General features: G+C 55.7%; 2 protein-coding genes across 2 annotated transcripts; one reads left to right on the top strand and one right to left on the bottom strand.

The window, feature by feature from the left end:
- Positions 1 to 43: 43 nt before the first annotated feature.
- TLCD1 (TLC domain containing 1) lies at positions 44 to 2,109 on the bottom strand. Its single transcript, XM_030296863.1, has 4 exons — positions 1,761 to 2,109; positions 1,347 to 1,429; positions 1,174 to 1,256; positions 44 to 909 (listed from the first exon to the last, which is right to left on the bottom strand). Exons 1-4 carry the CDS (start codon positions 1,952 to 1,954, stop codon positions 526 to 528), a joined length of 744 nt encoding a protein of 247 aa, XP_030152723.1. The 5' UTR covers positions 1,955 to 2,109; the 3' UTR covers positions 44 to 525.
- Positions 2,110 to 4,310: 2,201 nt separating this feature from the next.
- Positions 4,311 to 13,119, top strand: NEK8 (NIMA related kinase 8). Its single transcript, XM_030296854.1, has 15 exons — positions 4,311 to 4,401; positions 6,219 to 6,424; positions 6,662 to 6,894; positions 7,125 to 7,256; positions 7,746 to 7,954; positions 8,115 to 8,194; positions 8,277 to 8,458; positions 8,562 to 8,712; positions 9,403 to 9,479; positions 9,809 to 9,926; positions 10,804 to 10,954; positions 11,189 to 11,352; positions 11,458 to 11,616; positions 11,782 to 11,940; positions 12,326 to 13,119. The coding sequence occupies exons 1-15, from the start codon at positions 4,355 to 4,357 to the stop codon at positions 12,352 to 12,354; spliced, it is 2,097 nt and encodes a 698-aa protein (XP_030152714.1). The 5' UTR covers positions 4,311 to 4,354; the 3' UTR covers positions 12,355 to 13,119.
- Positions 13,120 to 13,121: the final 2 nt, after the last annotated feature.

The raw sequence follows: 13,121 nt of genomic DNA, 5'->3' as shown, positions 1-13,121 counted from the left end.
CAAGACTCTTGGTCTACTTACCCTGTTGGAACACTCTGCTTTAGTACCTCACCACACTTGTTAACATTTTAGCAACAGGAACTCAAATATTTGTGGCCCAGATGAGGGTTGGTTGTCTGTCCTAGGACAACTACGATTTGCCACCATCATAGTGGTAGGAGAAAAAACAAGAACCCCTCCCTTTATCCCTGGAAGAGGCTTTGTATGAAACCAGTACCCAATACACAATTCTCATTAGCATCCACTTCAGGGCAGTGTGGGATGGCTGCCTTTCATAGCACCTTGTCCCCGCACCCAACCAGCATGTCCAACCGGTCTGTCTGCTTTCCTCACCCCTTGCCCAAGAAAGGACAAGGACTTCGGGAGGAGTGCTTTCATTAGCATTTTCAATAGTAGGTGCAGACTTGAAAGGTGGAGAGGTTATCCCCAGGATGCCCCAGGCTTGGGGCTAATTCTTTCATATACGTGTGAGGCTCTGTTCTTGGCTGTGTTTGCTCTTGCCACAAGTTGTAGGCTTTATGCCTCTCACTCAGTCAAAAACTTGTCTTTGTGTTGCTGGCTGGGGACACGCTGAGGGCAGAAGTCTGAGCGGAGGAGACGGGAAAAGTAGATGAGGATCATGATGTCCAGCATGAGCAGGATACCCAGCAGAAATGTGCCCAGAGTCCTCTGGCCCAAATAACGCAAGAAGTAGTGCGTGAGGTAGGCCTGAGGAGCCAGGCGGAAGAGAAAGTACATGACCAAATTGACGTATTTGTTGACCCGGTAGAGGAGAAGGTGCTGGGCATTGTTGATCTTCATCATCATGCGGAAGGTGAGGAATATGTTGCTGACCTCCACCAGCAATGTTAGGACTCCCCCACCGACAAAACTGCTCCAAAAGATGCCTGAAAAGAAGGCACCCATGGCCTGGAAGACACGGGTGAGAATGTGTTAGGGAACCCAGATACCATCAGTTTGTTGAGATACTAGGTAAGGCCAGGGATTGCTGGCCTAAAATAGCCAAAAGCACAGAAACAATGCCAACCCTCTGTCCCAGCAGTGGGATGTAGGACATAGGTTAGAAATGGGGTTAAGAAAAAGATGGGTCTTTACCTCCCAGGTTCAGACAGACAAGGCTGAGACTAGATTGCTAGCACCAGGCCTACACCATATCCCCTGCGTCTCATTTACCATGACGTGGTGAACCAGGTATTCCCAAGAAGCTCGGGCTTGATGACTAATCACGATGTCCACCGTGTCGTGGATGAAATACCCTAGCAGAGAGAGAGAAAAAGGCCATGAAAAGACATGAACAAGCTTTCCCCCGTCCCCCACCTACTTAATGCTTTCTGGGCAAGACCTACCTGCGGAGAAGCAAACTAGCAGGTAGCCAGAAAGCGACCATGCCGTCTCAATCTCCACCAACAACTCCGGGGTCTGCCATATACTGGGAGCGAAGAAAGCAGGCTCTCAACATCTCGGCATCCCTAAGGACCCTCTAATCCCCCATTACCCTTCCCAGTCCCCGGGGATCTGAGCTCGCGCTATTGGCTGACTGGGCAGTGAGGAGAGAGGCCTGGCTGAAACCCAGGTGTCTCCCGTTTCCCAGATGGGATTTTTTTTCCCCTCCCCCTGGGTCCTCTGCCGCTCCTAGTTGGAGAGTTTTCCAAACAGGGAAATCAGGTAAGACTGCATGGCCTCGGCCTGCCCGAGAGGGATGCGGAGGGTAACGCGGGATCCCTAGCCACCCACCTTCAAAACCCCAGTCCTTTACTCACCACAGCAGCGCCCAGATTCCAGACACGATGGAATGGGCGAAGGAGACGAGCAGGTTGTGCCAGCGCCAGGTGCGCAGGGGGTCGGCGCGCACGTGCGCCGGCAGCGGCAGGCAGCAGAGCGCTCTCCGGAGCCCCCGGAAGGTCAGCGTGGAGCTCAGGAGCAGCGGCAGGGCGGGGTGAAGCAGTGGGGGCATGCTGGCCCTCCCTGCCGTCTGTCTGCCCTCGAGGCGGCCTCCTCGGACTGCTCCCGGAATGGGGCTCCCTCTCGGGCCAGTCCACCCCGGCCGCCTCGCTGCCGGCCGCCAGCCTCGCACAGATTTCGTGGAGCCCTCTAGGCCCCTGCGCTCCTCCCGAGCCCTCCCCGCGGGCCTCTGTCCCCGCCCCCTATCGCCCCCGCCCCGCCCCGCCCCGCCCCGCCCCGCCCCGCTCCGCTCCGCCCCGGCCGCTTGCTCCCGCCCCTCCGGCTCCTAGGCTGCACCGAGGGCGTGAGCGCCGTTTCGCGGGGTCTCCCGGCCCCGCCTGGCTCCCGCGGACTTCGGGCGAAAAGGAGCTGTACTGGGGGCGCCGCCGCCCTCGCGGCACCCCTCTCTGGCGCCTCCCGACTGCCGATGGAGCCCCGCCTCGCTCGCTTGGCCTCATTAACCCGCGTCCCTACTTTCCCCGGGGCTACCGGCTCCCCCTCCTGGGCGGGCACTGAGAGAACACTCTCTCCTCCCTCAACTCCAATCTTGGCAGAGCGGGGCGGGGCCCGTCACACACCCGGGTCCTTTAAGCCCTGGTCCTGCAGATGGATCCGAGCCTCACTTCGACAATAATCTCCGCCCATACCCTGTTCTTCCACTGGATCTCTAGCTTCTTCAGGCCAGTTTTTCTGCGTGTATGGCGCCCCGCATCGACTCCGTGCCTGGAAAGGGTCGACTAATCTATCACCACCCCTCTTCCCAGCTCGCTTTTGGGCTCCCGGGGCCGTGCGGCTGTCACAATCCTCCCTCACACAGTCCCAGCTCTCTTCTCCTGGCTCCCTGGAGACTGGGACGAGGAAAGACCGCGGATTTGCTGGGGCTGCTGGGGTGACCCTTACTCTTCAGGCCAGCGGCCCGAGGTAGTTGCAGCTCGCGGTCACTAGGTGTCAGCCTATCCCCACCTTGGGGCGGGATCCCCTCCCGCCTCCAGTGGAACGAAAAGCTAACGCCAGAACTGCTGAGAACCTGGGGCTGGGGGTGGCGGTAAGGGAGTGGAAGGGTGTAGCTGGAGGGGAGGGGAGAGCTAGGGAAAAGCTGCTGCGAGAGGGAGGGAAAGCTAGAAGCCTTAGGGGACCAAGAGGTTTGGGTGTTTGCTCTGCCTCCCCTGATAGCTCCACGGTTACATATTAACCCCTGTGGGGCTCCTGGGTCAACCACGGCCCGATTGGTTTCTAGGTGAGAGCACGAGTGTCCCGGGTTGAGCGGCTTTTCCCCTCTGTGCTCCCCTTTAGTCACAGGGCAGCTTTGTTTATCAGCCAAGAGCAGCCTGAGGCAGCGACCGAGGGCCCCTCGTGGGGACCCTCAAGTGGTCCTTCCACTTGGGTAGGTTTGAGTACCCTTTTGAGGGGTGGGGCTGGACAGAACATAAACACTCCTTTCTTCACATTCCTCATTCACTCAGAAATAGGGACGCTGTCCCTTAGCTAATAATCATCCTCTCGCTCTTTGAGTTTTTATGGAGCTCACACAGAGGAGGCGGCACAGGGAGACAACAGGAATTAAACTCACTCCTGTTCAAGACAGTCGTACTGACCAGCCCCCTACGTTTAGGCAGAAGCTTTGAACCCACATCGGCCAAACAGCTCCCTTTCCTCCTCTCTCTCTGATGTTTTCAGATAGTGGTCCACTTCCCTTTCATCCCCCTCTCAAGGAGATTCTCCCTATAGTTGAGCGTTGAAGGCAGATTACCTGAGGCAAAGCTGTGTGTGTGCAGGGGGGAGTTGGAAGTGCTGACGAGCGCGGTGCTCACAAGTCCGGACGGCCTGGAGACCGTGTCTCCTCCACCCTAGGTGAATCAATTTGCACACCTCGGGGTTTCCCCGGTCCCTCCCTAGGCAAACACGAAACTCAGCTAACCTTGCTCCCTGCCCCACAGACCGAGAGTGCTGACGCTCTCGGTACAGTTTTGGTAGTTCATCATTTGCGTGCCAATGAGAATCTGCTCTCCCCTTTCGAAATAGCGTCACTAATGGGCAAAGAGGTGCTGCGCTGAGAGGTCGGTCCTGGCTTTCCACCCTCACACGGTTGTGCAGGGCACCCCTCCGCTCTAAGGAAGCTTTTTGAGGGCCGGATGCCGAGATGTGTGTGGGAAGTGGCTGGTACCGTACCGCTAACCGCGCCAAGAAACGGCATAACACTCCATTCCTCGGACCCTGAAAAAGTAACTGTGGGTGGGGGCTGGTAAGACCCAGTAAACAGCACAAAACAGATACAAGGCTGAACCAACTCCAATCTCACTTGCTCCGCCCCCAATTATCTTGCAACGTAGGGGGCGTGGCCGTAGGGTGGGCGGGTCCGCGCACGCGCCGCGTCTGGGTTGTAGGGGTTCCGGAAATGTGACTGAGAAATGAGATGGAGAAGTACGAGCGGATCCGAGTGGTGGGGAGAGGTGCTTTCGGGTGAGCCAGGGATCTGGGGAAGGAAATTGGTCGGGGAGAGGGAAAGTAAGTCCCAACTCTGTCCGCGAATTCTCTGCCTGGTTAGCCCCGCCCCGAGGCGTGAGCGCACACTTGGAAAGCCCCGCCCAGACTTCCGGTCTCAGTCCCTGCTGGGAGACTCCGCCTCTAAGGAGGTCACGCCCCCAACAAGCCTGTGCGCCCCCGCAGAGTTCTGTTCTTTGATGCCTGATTCATTCATTCTACGAATACTGAGCGCCAACTCTACCGGTCTGGCTCTTGGCGCCAAGAATACTGTCAAGACCAAAATAGGCGTGGCCTTTTCTCTCTCGAAGCCTACAGACTGTAGGGAAATAATACAATAAACAAGATATTAAAGCAGTTACTAACAAGCTGCGAGCATAGTATACACCAGGGAGTACTTATTTGGGATGGTCAAGGAAATTTTCCCTGAGAGATGAAGTTTAAAGCCAAGACTTAAGGAATGAAGACCAGTAATTCGAAGGTGAAGGCAGAGTTTTTCAAACAGAGGAAACCGTCTATGGGAAGGACCTCATGTGAGAAAGAATTCAGAGTATTCAAGGAACCGAGAAAAAGACTGAAGTTGGAATGTAGTGGGCAAGGGAAAGAATGGTATAAAATGGGATTGTCACAGAGGTCAGGGACCAGATTATGGCCTTATGGGCGGAGATAAAGGGGTTGAATTTATTTGAAGTGTAAAGGGAAGAGGTTTAAGCAGAATGGTCTTGATGTGATTTGCATTTTTAAAATGTCACTCGGGCTGCTGTATGGAACTTAGATTTGAGGATGACAAAAGTGAAGGTACCATTTTAAAGACTCGTGCAGTATTTTAGGCAGGAAATAATGACTTGGCCAAGGGTTGTAGCAGAAATCAGAGAGAGAAATGGATGAGTTCACAATATTTTGGAGGTAGAAACAGGATTTGTTGATGTGTTAGTTTGAAATGGAGGAAAGATTTTGGCATGATTTTCAGGGTGTCTGACTTTGTGGTGGTGTCATTTACTGAGATGGAAGAGACTGAGAAAGGAAAGGTTTTGGGGGCAGGAATCAAAAGTTCTATTTTGATTTTTTTGTTAAAATTAAGGATGCATGCAAGCCATTTAGGTAGAGATGCAAGGCAGGTAGTTGAATTTGTTAGTCTGGGGCTCAGAGGAGAGATATATCAAATATAAATTTGATACTTAGATGATCATTCATTCATATCATCCATTCATTCAGCAGATACTTATTGAGTTCCTGTGTGCTAAATATTGGGCTATGCTCTGGGGATATGGTTGCGAAGGAGAACAAGAATCCTGCTTTTTATGGATACTAACCAGAGTTGGAAGAAAATAATAGTGTAAATGGCTTCTACTCATTCAGCATTTTTGATGTGCCAAACGCTGTGCTAAGTGCCTTACATGCATTTTCTCAGCAACCCAGGGAAGTTGATTCTGTTTTTCAGATGATAACATCATATAACGCAAGAGTAGATAAGTAGTAAGAGGAGGAGCCAGGATTTGAACCCAGGCAGTTAACTCCAGGGTGTGTGGGAACGTAGGGAGATCAAGACTAACTTCACTGTGTCTTTGGTGAAACTGAATCCCAAATAAGTTAAATGACTTGCCTAAGGTCTCACACAGAGTTTGTGGTCAATTCTCCCTGTTCCTAAACTCAGTGTTCTGTGCATTTAGTTAGATGATCTCTTAGTCTGGGTTTCCTTTCCCCTCTCTTAAGTACTATCCAGTGACCAGGTCTGCCCTGCCTGATGTGTGGCTGCAGGCTCGGCTGGTACCCACCCCTGTACTCTGTGTCCCCAGGATTGTGCACCTGTGCCTGCGCAAGGCTGACCAGAAGCTGGTGATCATCAAGCAGATCCCAGTGGAGCAGATGACCAAGGAAGAGCGACAGGCAGCCCAAAATGAGTGCCAGGTCCTCAAGCTACTCAATCACCCCAACGTCATTGAGTACTATGAGAACTTCCTAGAGGACAAGGCCCTCATGATTGCCATGGAATACGCACCAGGTGGGCCAGCCTCCTTGCATTGTCCTGGCTCCAAGGGCCTCTCACCTCTGGGACAGGCAGACACAGATCATCCGGCTTCCCTCCTCAGAATGAGTTTGATGGAGGGTCAGAGGTATAGAGTTCTCATCCCAGTTGTGTGAGGCTAGCAGGCCCTTGCCCTTTCTGGGTTTAGTTTCATAAAAGGAGAGTCCCAGGTATGGGGAGACCTGGATCTGAAGTGGTTCCTTGTGGCTGCAGGTGGCACCCTGGCTGAGTTCATCCAAAAACGCTGTAACTCCCTGCTGGAGGAGGAGACCATCCTGCACTTCTTTGTGCAGATCCTGCTCGCGCTCCATCACGTGCACACCCATCTCATCCTGCACCGGGACCTTAAGACTCAAAACATCCTTCTTGACAAACACCGCATGGTTGTCAAGATCGGGGACTTCGGCATCTCCAAGATCCTTAGCAGCAAGAGCAAGGCCTACACGGTGCCTGGGCGTGGAGGGGAACTCAAGGGTGCTGGAGGTTTTGATGGCCAAGGCCCACTCTGTGTCCCAACTCTCTCCCCACCATAAGACCTTGGCCCCTTAGGCCCTGGCTGGCTGCAGGAAGAAGCACTTGGGCCTGCTTTGGGAAGAAGCTGTCTCCCAGTGGGCCTTGAACAGAGCCTTCCCTCCCCCACCCTCAGGCTATAATAATATCCTCTTCCGCCCTGCAGGTGGTGGGCACTCCGTGCTACATCTCCCCTGAACTGTGTGAGGGCAAGCCTTACAACCAGAAGAGTGACATCTGGGCCCTGGGCTGTGTCCTCTATGAACTGGCCAGTCTCAAGAGGGCTTTCGAAGCTGCGGTGAGTTAGCACCCCCATGGGGACAACTAGGACATCTCTGTCCCTCCTCAGGAAGTCCTCGGCTCCAGCCACCTCTTACTTCTTCTCTTTTGGCTGAGTTATGTTTCCCTCATCAGACCAGTAGGTCAGCCCAGGGCAGGGCTGTGACTTCCCTCTGGCTATGGGTTCCTGAGGGAGGGCTTGGGCCTTTCCACTAAACTGAGGACTCCTGAAAGCAGAGCTCTCCCATCAGATTAGGGACCCTCCTAAGGGCAAAGCTTGAGTTCTCCCGACAACCTAGGGTTCCTGAGGACATAAGTGAAGCTAAGCTCCCCTATCAGGAGTTCTTGAGAGCAGGGTTCAGCATCTGTATCACTGGGAGTCCCCTCTTCAGACCGAACGCTCTGAGTGCAGGGCAATGACCACCCCATTAGATGTGGGGCGGGGAGACGCTGCCACCCAAGAGCATGACTCCGGCTGTGGCCAACCTCACACTTGATGCTTTCACAGAACCTGCCAGCGCTGGTGCTGAAGATCATGAGTGGCACCTTTGCACCTATCTCTGACCGGTACAGCCCTGAGCTGCGCCAGCTCGTCCTCAGTCTGCTCAGCCTGGAGCCCTCACAGCGGCCACCGCTCAGCCACATCATGGCACAGCCACTCTGCATCCGCGCCCTCCTCAACCTCCACACCGACCTGGGGAGCATCCGCATGAGGAGGCCTGTGCAGGGAGGGAGGGGGACTCTGGGCCCAGGGGAGCACCCAATGGGAGCACAATGAGCCTGGGGCAGAGGGAGCTCCGGGCAAGTCCTCCATTCCTGCCCGGAGTGCCAGGAATGGGCCAGGTCTTGAACCCCCACCCCCACCCCCGACCCACAGGGCAGAGAAGTCCCTGGTCCCAGGGCCACCCATGGCCCCCGGCAGCACAGGGAGCAGGACCACAGGCACCCGCTGCAGGGGTAAGTCGGAGCCCCCGGCCGGTGCCCACGGCCGCCAAGCCATTCCCACTAGTTTAATAGGCCTGATGCACTGTCCCCGCAGGTATACCCCGGGGACCCGCACGGCCGGCCATTCCGCCACCACTGTCGGCGGTCTATGCGTGGGGCGGTGGGCTCAGTGCCCCGCTGCGCCTGCCGATGCTCAACACAGAGGTGGTCCAGGTGGCAGCTGGGCGCACGCAGAAGGCGGGCGTCACGCGCTCGGGGCGCCTTATCCTCTGGGAGGTGAGCAGGCTGGGGTGGCCCTGGACGGCAAGGGGGGCCCGGGCAAGCAGGGGCCAAGCAAGGGCGCCCGGGGCGCCGCCCACGCCCTCCTGGCCTCCGACAGGCCCCGCCCCTAGGCGCCGGAGGGGGCGCGCTCCTTCCCGGGGCCGTGGAGCAGCCGCAGCCCCAGTTCGTCTCCCGTTTCCTGGAGGGCCAGTCGGGCGTGACTATCAAACATGTGGCCTGCGGGGACCTCTTCACAGCCTGCCTGACCGGTGAGTCCTTCAGGGGACTATGGGAAGGCACCCCCAGAGCACCTTCCCTCATTGCTTTGTCATTTGCAATCTGCACAATTAATACTGCTCTCTGCTCTTTATCTGGCACCAGGTTCTTTACTCACGCACTCCCCTTTACCCTCACAAGGGCCTGGCCGAGTAGTTACAGTATACTGTACTCATTTGAGGGAGGCTCAGAGAGAGAGAGACAGAGAGAGAGAGAGGGAGAGGGATCTGGAAAGCTCAGATCTTAAAAGCTCAAAGAGGAGAGGGGCGCCTCTGTGGCTCAGTTGGTTAAGCGCCCAGCTGTTGATCTGGGCTCAGGTCTTGATCTTACAACTGGGGAGATGGAGCCTTGCATCAGGGCAATAGACCTTGCTGCTGCGCTCAGAGCACAGAGCCTGCTGGGGAGTCTCTCTCCCTGTCTCTCTGCCCCTCCCCAGCTCGCCCTCTCTTTCTCTCAAAAATAAATAAACTTCAAAAAAAAAAAAAAAAAGTAAATAAAGCTCAGAGACTGTCACTTGTCCCAACACACACATCTGAGAAGACACACCTCTGCCTATCCTTTTCTACCTCCTGTCCCATTCTTCCAGCTTTTTCTTGCTCCTCCAACCCATGGACTGGCTTATCTGGAAAACCAGCCCAACCTCTCTCTCCCTTCTCGTTCCTCACCACCCCCCCACTCTCCAGACCGAGGTATCATCATGACCTTTGGCAGTGGCAGTAACGGGTGCCTAGGCCATGGCAGCCTCAATGACATCAGCCAGGTGGGTGTTGCACATACCTTGGAGAAGAGGAAGTGGGGAGATGGCATGGTGCCCACATTTGAGAGCTGACACCCAGGTTGGGGGCAGGGGATCCCCAGCAGCTGGGTCCCTCTAGCTCCCAGGCTGCACCTGTCCCAGGCAGTACCAGGGAAAGTACCGAAAGGCCGGCCTTCCCCAGTGGTTGCAGTGGGGGTGGGAGGGCAGTTAAAGAGACAGCCGTGTCTTGTGAGAATTCGCCGCTTCCAACTTCATCCTTACATGGGATGCTGAGGCCAGGCAGCTAGTCTAGGCCCCTTGCCCAGTCTCTCTCGCTTCCCCTCCCTCTCTAGCCCACCATTGTGGAGGCGCTGCTGGGCTATGAGATGGTGCAGGTGGCCTGTGGGGCCTCTCACGTGCTGGCCCTGTCCACAGAGCGAGAACTATTTGCGTGGGGCCGCGGAGATGGTGGTAAGCTCTCCACCCCATTCTAGCCTCTTGGCTGCATCTCACAGTACCCTGGCCATGATTTGTTCCCTTCATACCCACCTTCTACCCCATGACTCGTTCTCCGTCTTTTCTCTTCAATTCCACTCATGTATTGACTTACAAAACTTTACTGCACATCTGTGAGCCCCCTGGGCTGGGTGCAGAGACAAGTTGAACAAGAGTCACTTCCTTCAGGGGCTTATGTTGTAACGGGGGAGATTTCTTTCATCAGCCAATACTTCTGGTGGCCCTCTCTGGGTCACACGTCCCGCTGGGCTTTGAAAGTAGAGAAAACCTACGTGGGGTTTCTGTCCTCCTGGCAGACTCATTCTAATGGAAAGGATGACATCTCCCTATGACAAAGGACAGACAGGGGCGCCTGGGTGGCTCAGTCGGTTAAGCGTCCAACTTCAGCTCAGGTCACGATCTCACATTCCGTGAGTTCAAGCCCCGCGTCGGGCTCTGGGCTGATGGCTCAGAGCCTGGAGCCTGTTTCCGATTCTGTGTCTCCCTCTCTCTCTGTCCCTCCCCCATTCATGCTCTGTCTGTCTCTGTCTCAAAAATAAATAAACGTTAAAAAAAAAAAAAAAAAAAGGACAGACAGCGTGAGGGCTCCTCCCAAGGTCCAGAGATGTGAGAACCCAAGGAATGGCATGGGAGTTTCCTGGAGGAGGCAGAGGTGGCATCTGAACGGGGTCTTGAGGAGGAGTAGGATTTTGACCACAGAGGGGCCAAGGATGGGCATTTCAGGCTGAGGGCACAGCCTTCACTCACGCTGTTACCTCTTCTCTGTGACTCCTCATCCTGGCATCACCGACCCTAAAACTCAAACAAGCCCCATCCTGGTTTCTCATTGTAGGCCGGCTAGGACTGGGCACCAGGGAGTCCCACAGCTGTCCCCAGCAGGTATCCATACCCCCAGGACAGGAAGCCCAGCGGGTTGTATGTGGCATTGACTCCTCCATGATCCTCACCGTGCCTGGCCGAGCCCTGGCTTGTGGGAGTAACAGGTAAATAGGTACACCGGGATGACTAGCCTGTCCCCTTCCCCTCCCTGGCTGCTAAGGCAACATGACATGTCGTTGCCACCAACCAAGAGGCAGAACTAGGGGGCGCTGAGAGTGCTGCTGGGTTCAACCCAGGGTGGGATCTGTGCCCTGGTGACCGGCTCTTGCCCAGATTGCTGGGAGCAGGAGAGACTATACAAAGTGTCAGCTGCACTTGGGTTTTGCCTATACCTTCAGGTTCAACAAACTGGGCCTGGACCACTGCTCCCTGGGGGAGGAGCCTGCTCCCGACCAGCAGGTAGAGGAGGCCCTGAGCTTCACACCACTAGGTTCCGCACCCCTGGACCAGGAGCCCCTGCTGAGTGTGGACCTGGGCACTGCTCATTCAGCTGCCGTCACTGGTGAGTAGGACCTGGGCACAGGAGGCCACGGGTGGACTCTCCTGGCCTCCTTGGAATCTCACTTGAGGCATCCCTTTCCTTCCTTCCCTTTTTCCTCCCCTACAGCCTCTGGTGACTGCTACACTTTTGGCAGCAATCAGCATGGGCAGTTGGGCACCAATGCCCGCCGGGTCAGCCGGGCACCTTGTCAAGTCCGAGGCCTGCAGAACATCAAGACAGCGATGGTGGCCTGTGGGGATGCCTTCACTGTAGCCATTGGGGCAGGTGATTAATGGGCACTGTGGGGGCGGATAGGGTGTGGGCAGTCCGTGGTTATCACGTTCAGGGTTGCTGAACATCATGATGGGGCCCGTGCAGCAATCCGGGAGGAGAGCTGCTCGCTGAGCCGTGTCCTCCTCCTACTTCCCTGCTTGGGATTCTGTTTGGCAGAAGGCGAAGTGTACTCTTGGGGCAAAGGGGCCCGAGGTCGACTGGGAAGAAGGGATGAGGATGCTGGACTCCCTCGGCCAGTGCAGCTGGATGAGACGCACCCTTACACAGTGACTTCTGTGTCCTGTTGCCATGGAAACACTCTGCTGGCCGTTCGCCGTGAGTTGTTATAACTTTTCCCACTTCATCTACACCAGGGTTAATCCAGCTGGGCCCGGCTCCTGCCCCCATCCCCAGTGGTCACAGCCCAAATCACTAAAAGCCCCCAGATAAATGAAAGCAGAAGTTGCCGGGTAAAACAGCTTCCTACCTGGGGAGGGCAAGGGCGTTTGCGTCTTGGGCCTTGTTGAAGGGCTGCCCCGGTGCTTCCCAGGGCCCAAAGGCCTTCTTTCTCCTCCTACCCCCAGTCCAGTTTAGTTTGAAGCTCTGCTTCTGGCCTGTCAGGGTCCAGAGTCCAGGGCCATGTGTGGGAGTGGGAGCAGAGGTGGGTATCCCTTGCTGAGGCACTGCCCTCTGGGTCTCTGCAAGTTTCCATACCTTCCAGCGGTTACGGATGAGCCAATCCCACCCTGAGGCACCTAGATACACCTCTGGACCTGGACCACCCTGCTGTTGCTTCTCCTCTGAACGATCTTGAAATGTGCGGATGCCTGCAGCAAGACTGTCCCCACCAGCCCCTGGCTGGTCATTAACCCGGTAGAAGAACTAGTGAGGCGCCCACTCTCCTTTGGCCCTGGATATGAAAACCTCAACCCACCCTGTTCCCCCAACAACTCTCTTTTCTCTCCCCACCCCTCTTCTCTTAAGTTGGTGTCCCCAGGGACCAGGCTGGCTAGACCTGGAAACCAGACCTAAGTTTGGGAAGCAGGGTGGTCTCCCGACTCTTGGCAGAAAAAAGCTGGAGGTGGCTGTGGCTTCATCCAGATCATGCCCTTTCCCCCAGCCCAGTTAGAAAATAAATCGCTGGTGCCCCCTGCGAGAGCAGCTCTACTCTGGAGCAGGGCAAGCCCAGTCCTGCCTGGACTGGCCATCCTGGCAGCCTAGCTTCTTCATTGCCTGCCCTGCAGGGAGTCTTGCCACCTACCCCCCACTCGGTAACCTGAGGCACGGATTAGCACAACTTCTGAGCTCTTTCGTCCCCTGTCGACTGGAAATGCATCTGCCAAGGGTACCAAAGTGTCTACTGCGGAGCTAATCCCTGCTGAAGGTTGCCTCTCACCCCACACCCCAGCCTTTCCCCCAAAGCAGGTTGGGAGAAAGGGTTGCTGGCTGGGCCAGACCAGTTTTCCAGATGACTGGGAAATAGCGCCAATAAAAACATCAGCTGCCTGCCTAGAATG

This window comes from Lynx canadensis, chromosome E1, assembly GCF_007474595.2.
Source record: "Lynx canadensis isolate LIC74 chromosome E1, mLynCan4.pri.v2, whole genome shotgun sequence".
Lineage (NCBI taxonomy): Eukaryota > Metazoa > Chordata > Mammalia > Carnivora > Felidae > Lynx > Lynx canadensis.
This window is presented reverse-complemented; position numbering and strand designations above follow the sequence as displayed.

Excerpts from the sequence above, each read along its gene's own strand:
- TLCD1 (XM_030296863.1), bottom strand. The coding sequence starts at position 1,954 with ATGCCCCCACTGCTTCACCCCGCCCTGCCGCTGCTCCTGAGCTCCACG. Across the intron at positions 1,430-1,760 it reads GGAATCTGGGCGCTGCTGTG|TATATGGCAGACCCCGGAGT; the intron begins GTGAGTAAAGGA and ends CTTCGCTCCCAG. Across the intron at positions 1,257-1,346 it reads GCTAGTTTGCTTCTCCGCAG|GGTATTTCATCCACGACACG; the intron begins GTAGGTCTTGCC and ends TCTCTCTGCTAG.
- NEK8 (XM_030296854.1), top strand. The coding sequence starts at position 4,355 with ATGGAGAAGTACGAGCGGATCCGAGTGGTGGGGAGAGGTGCTTTCGG. Across the intron at positions 6,895-7,124 it reads GCAAGAGCAAGGCCTACACG|GTGGTGGGCACTCCGTGCTA; the intron begins GTGCCTGGGCGT and ends TCCGCCCTGCAG. Across the intron at positions 7,257-7,745 it reads AGAGGGCTTTCGAAGCTGCG|AACCTGCCAGCGCTGGTGCT; the intron begins GTGAGTTAGCAC and ends ATGCTTTCACAG.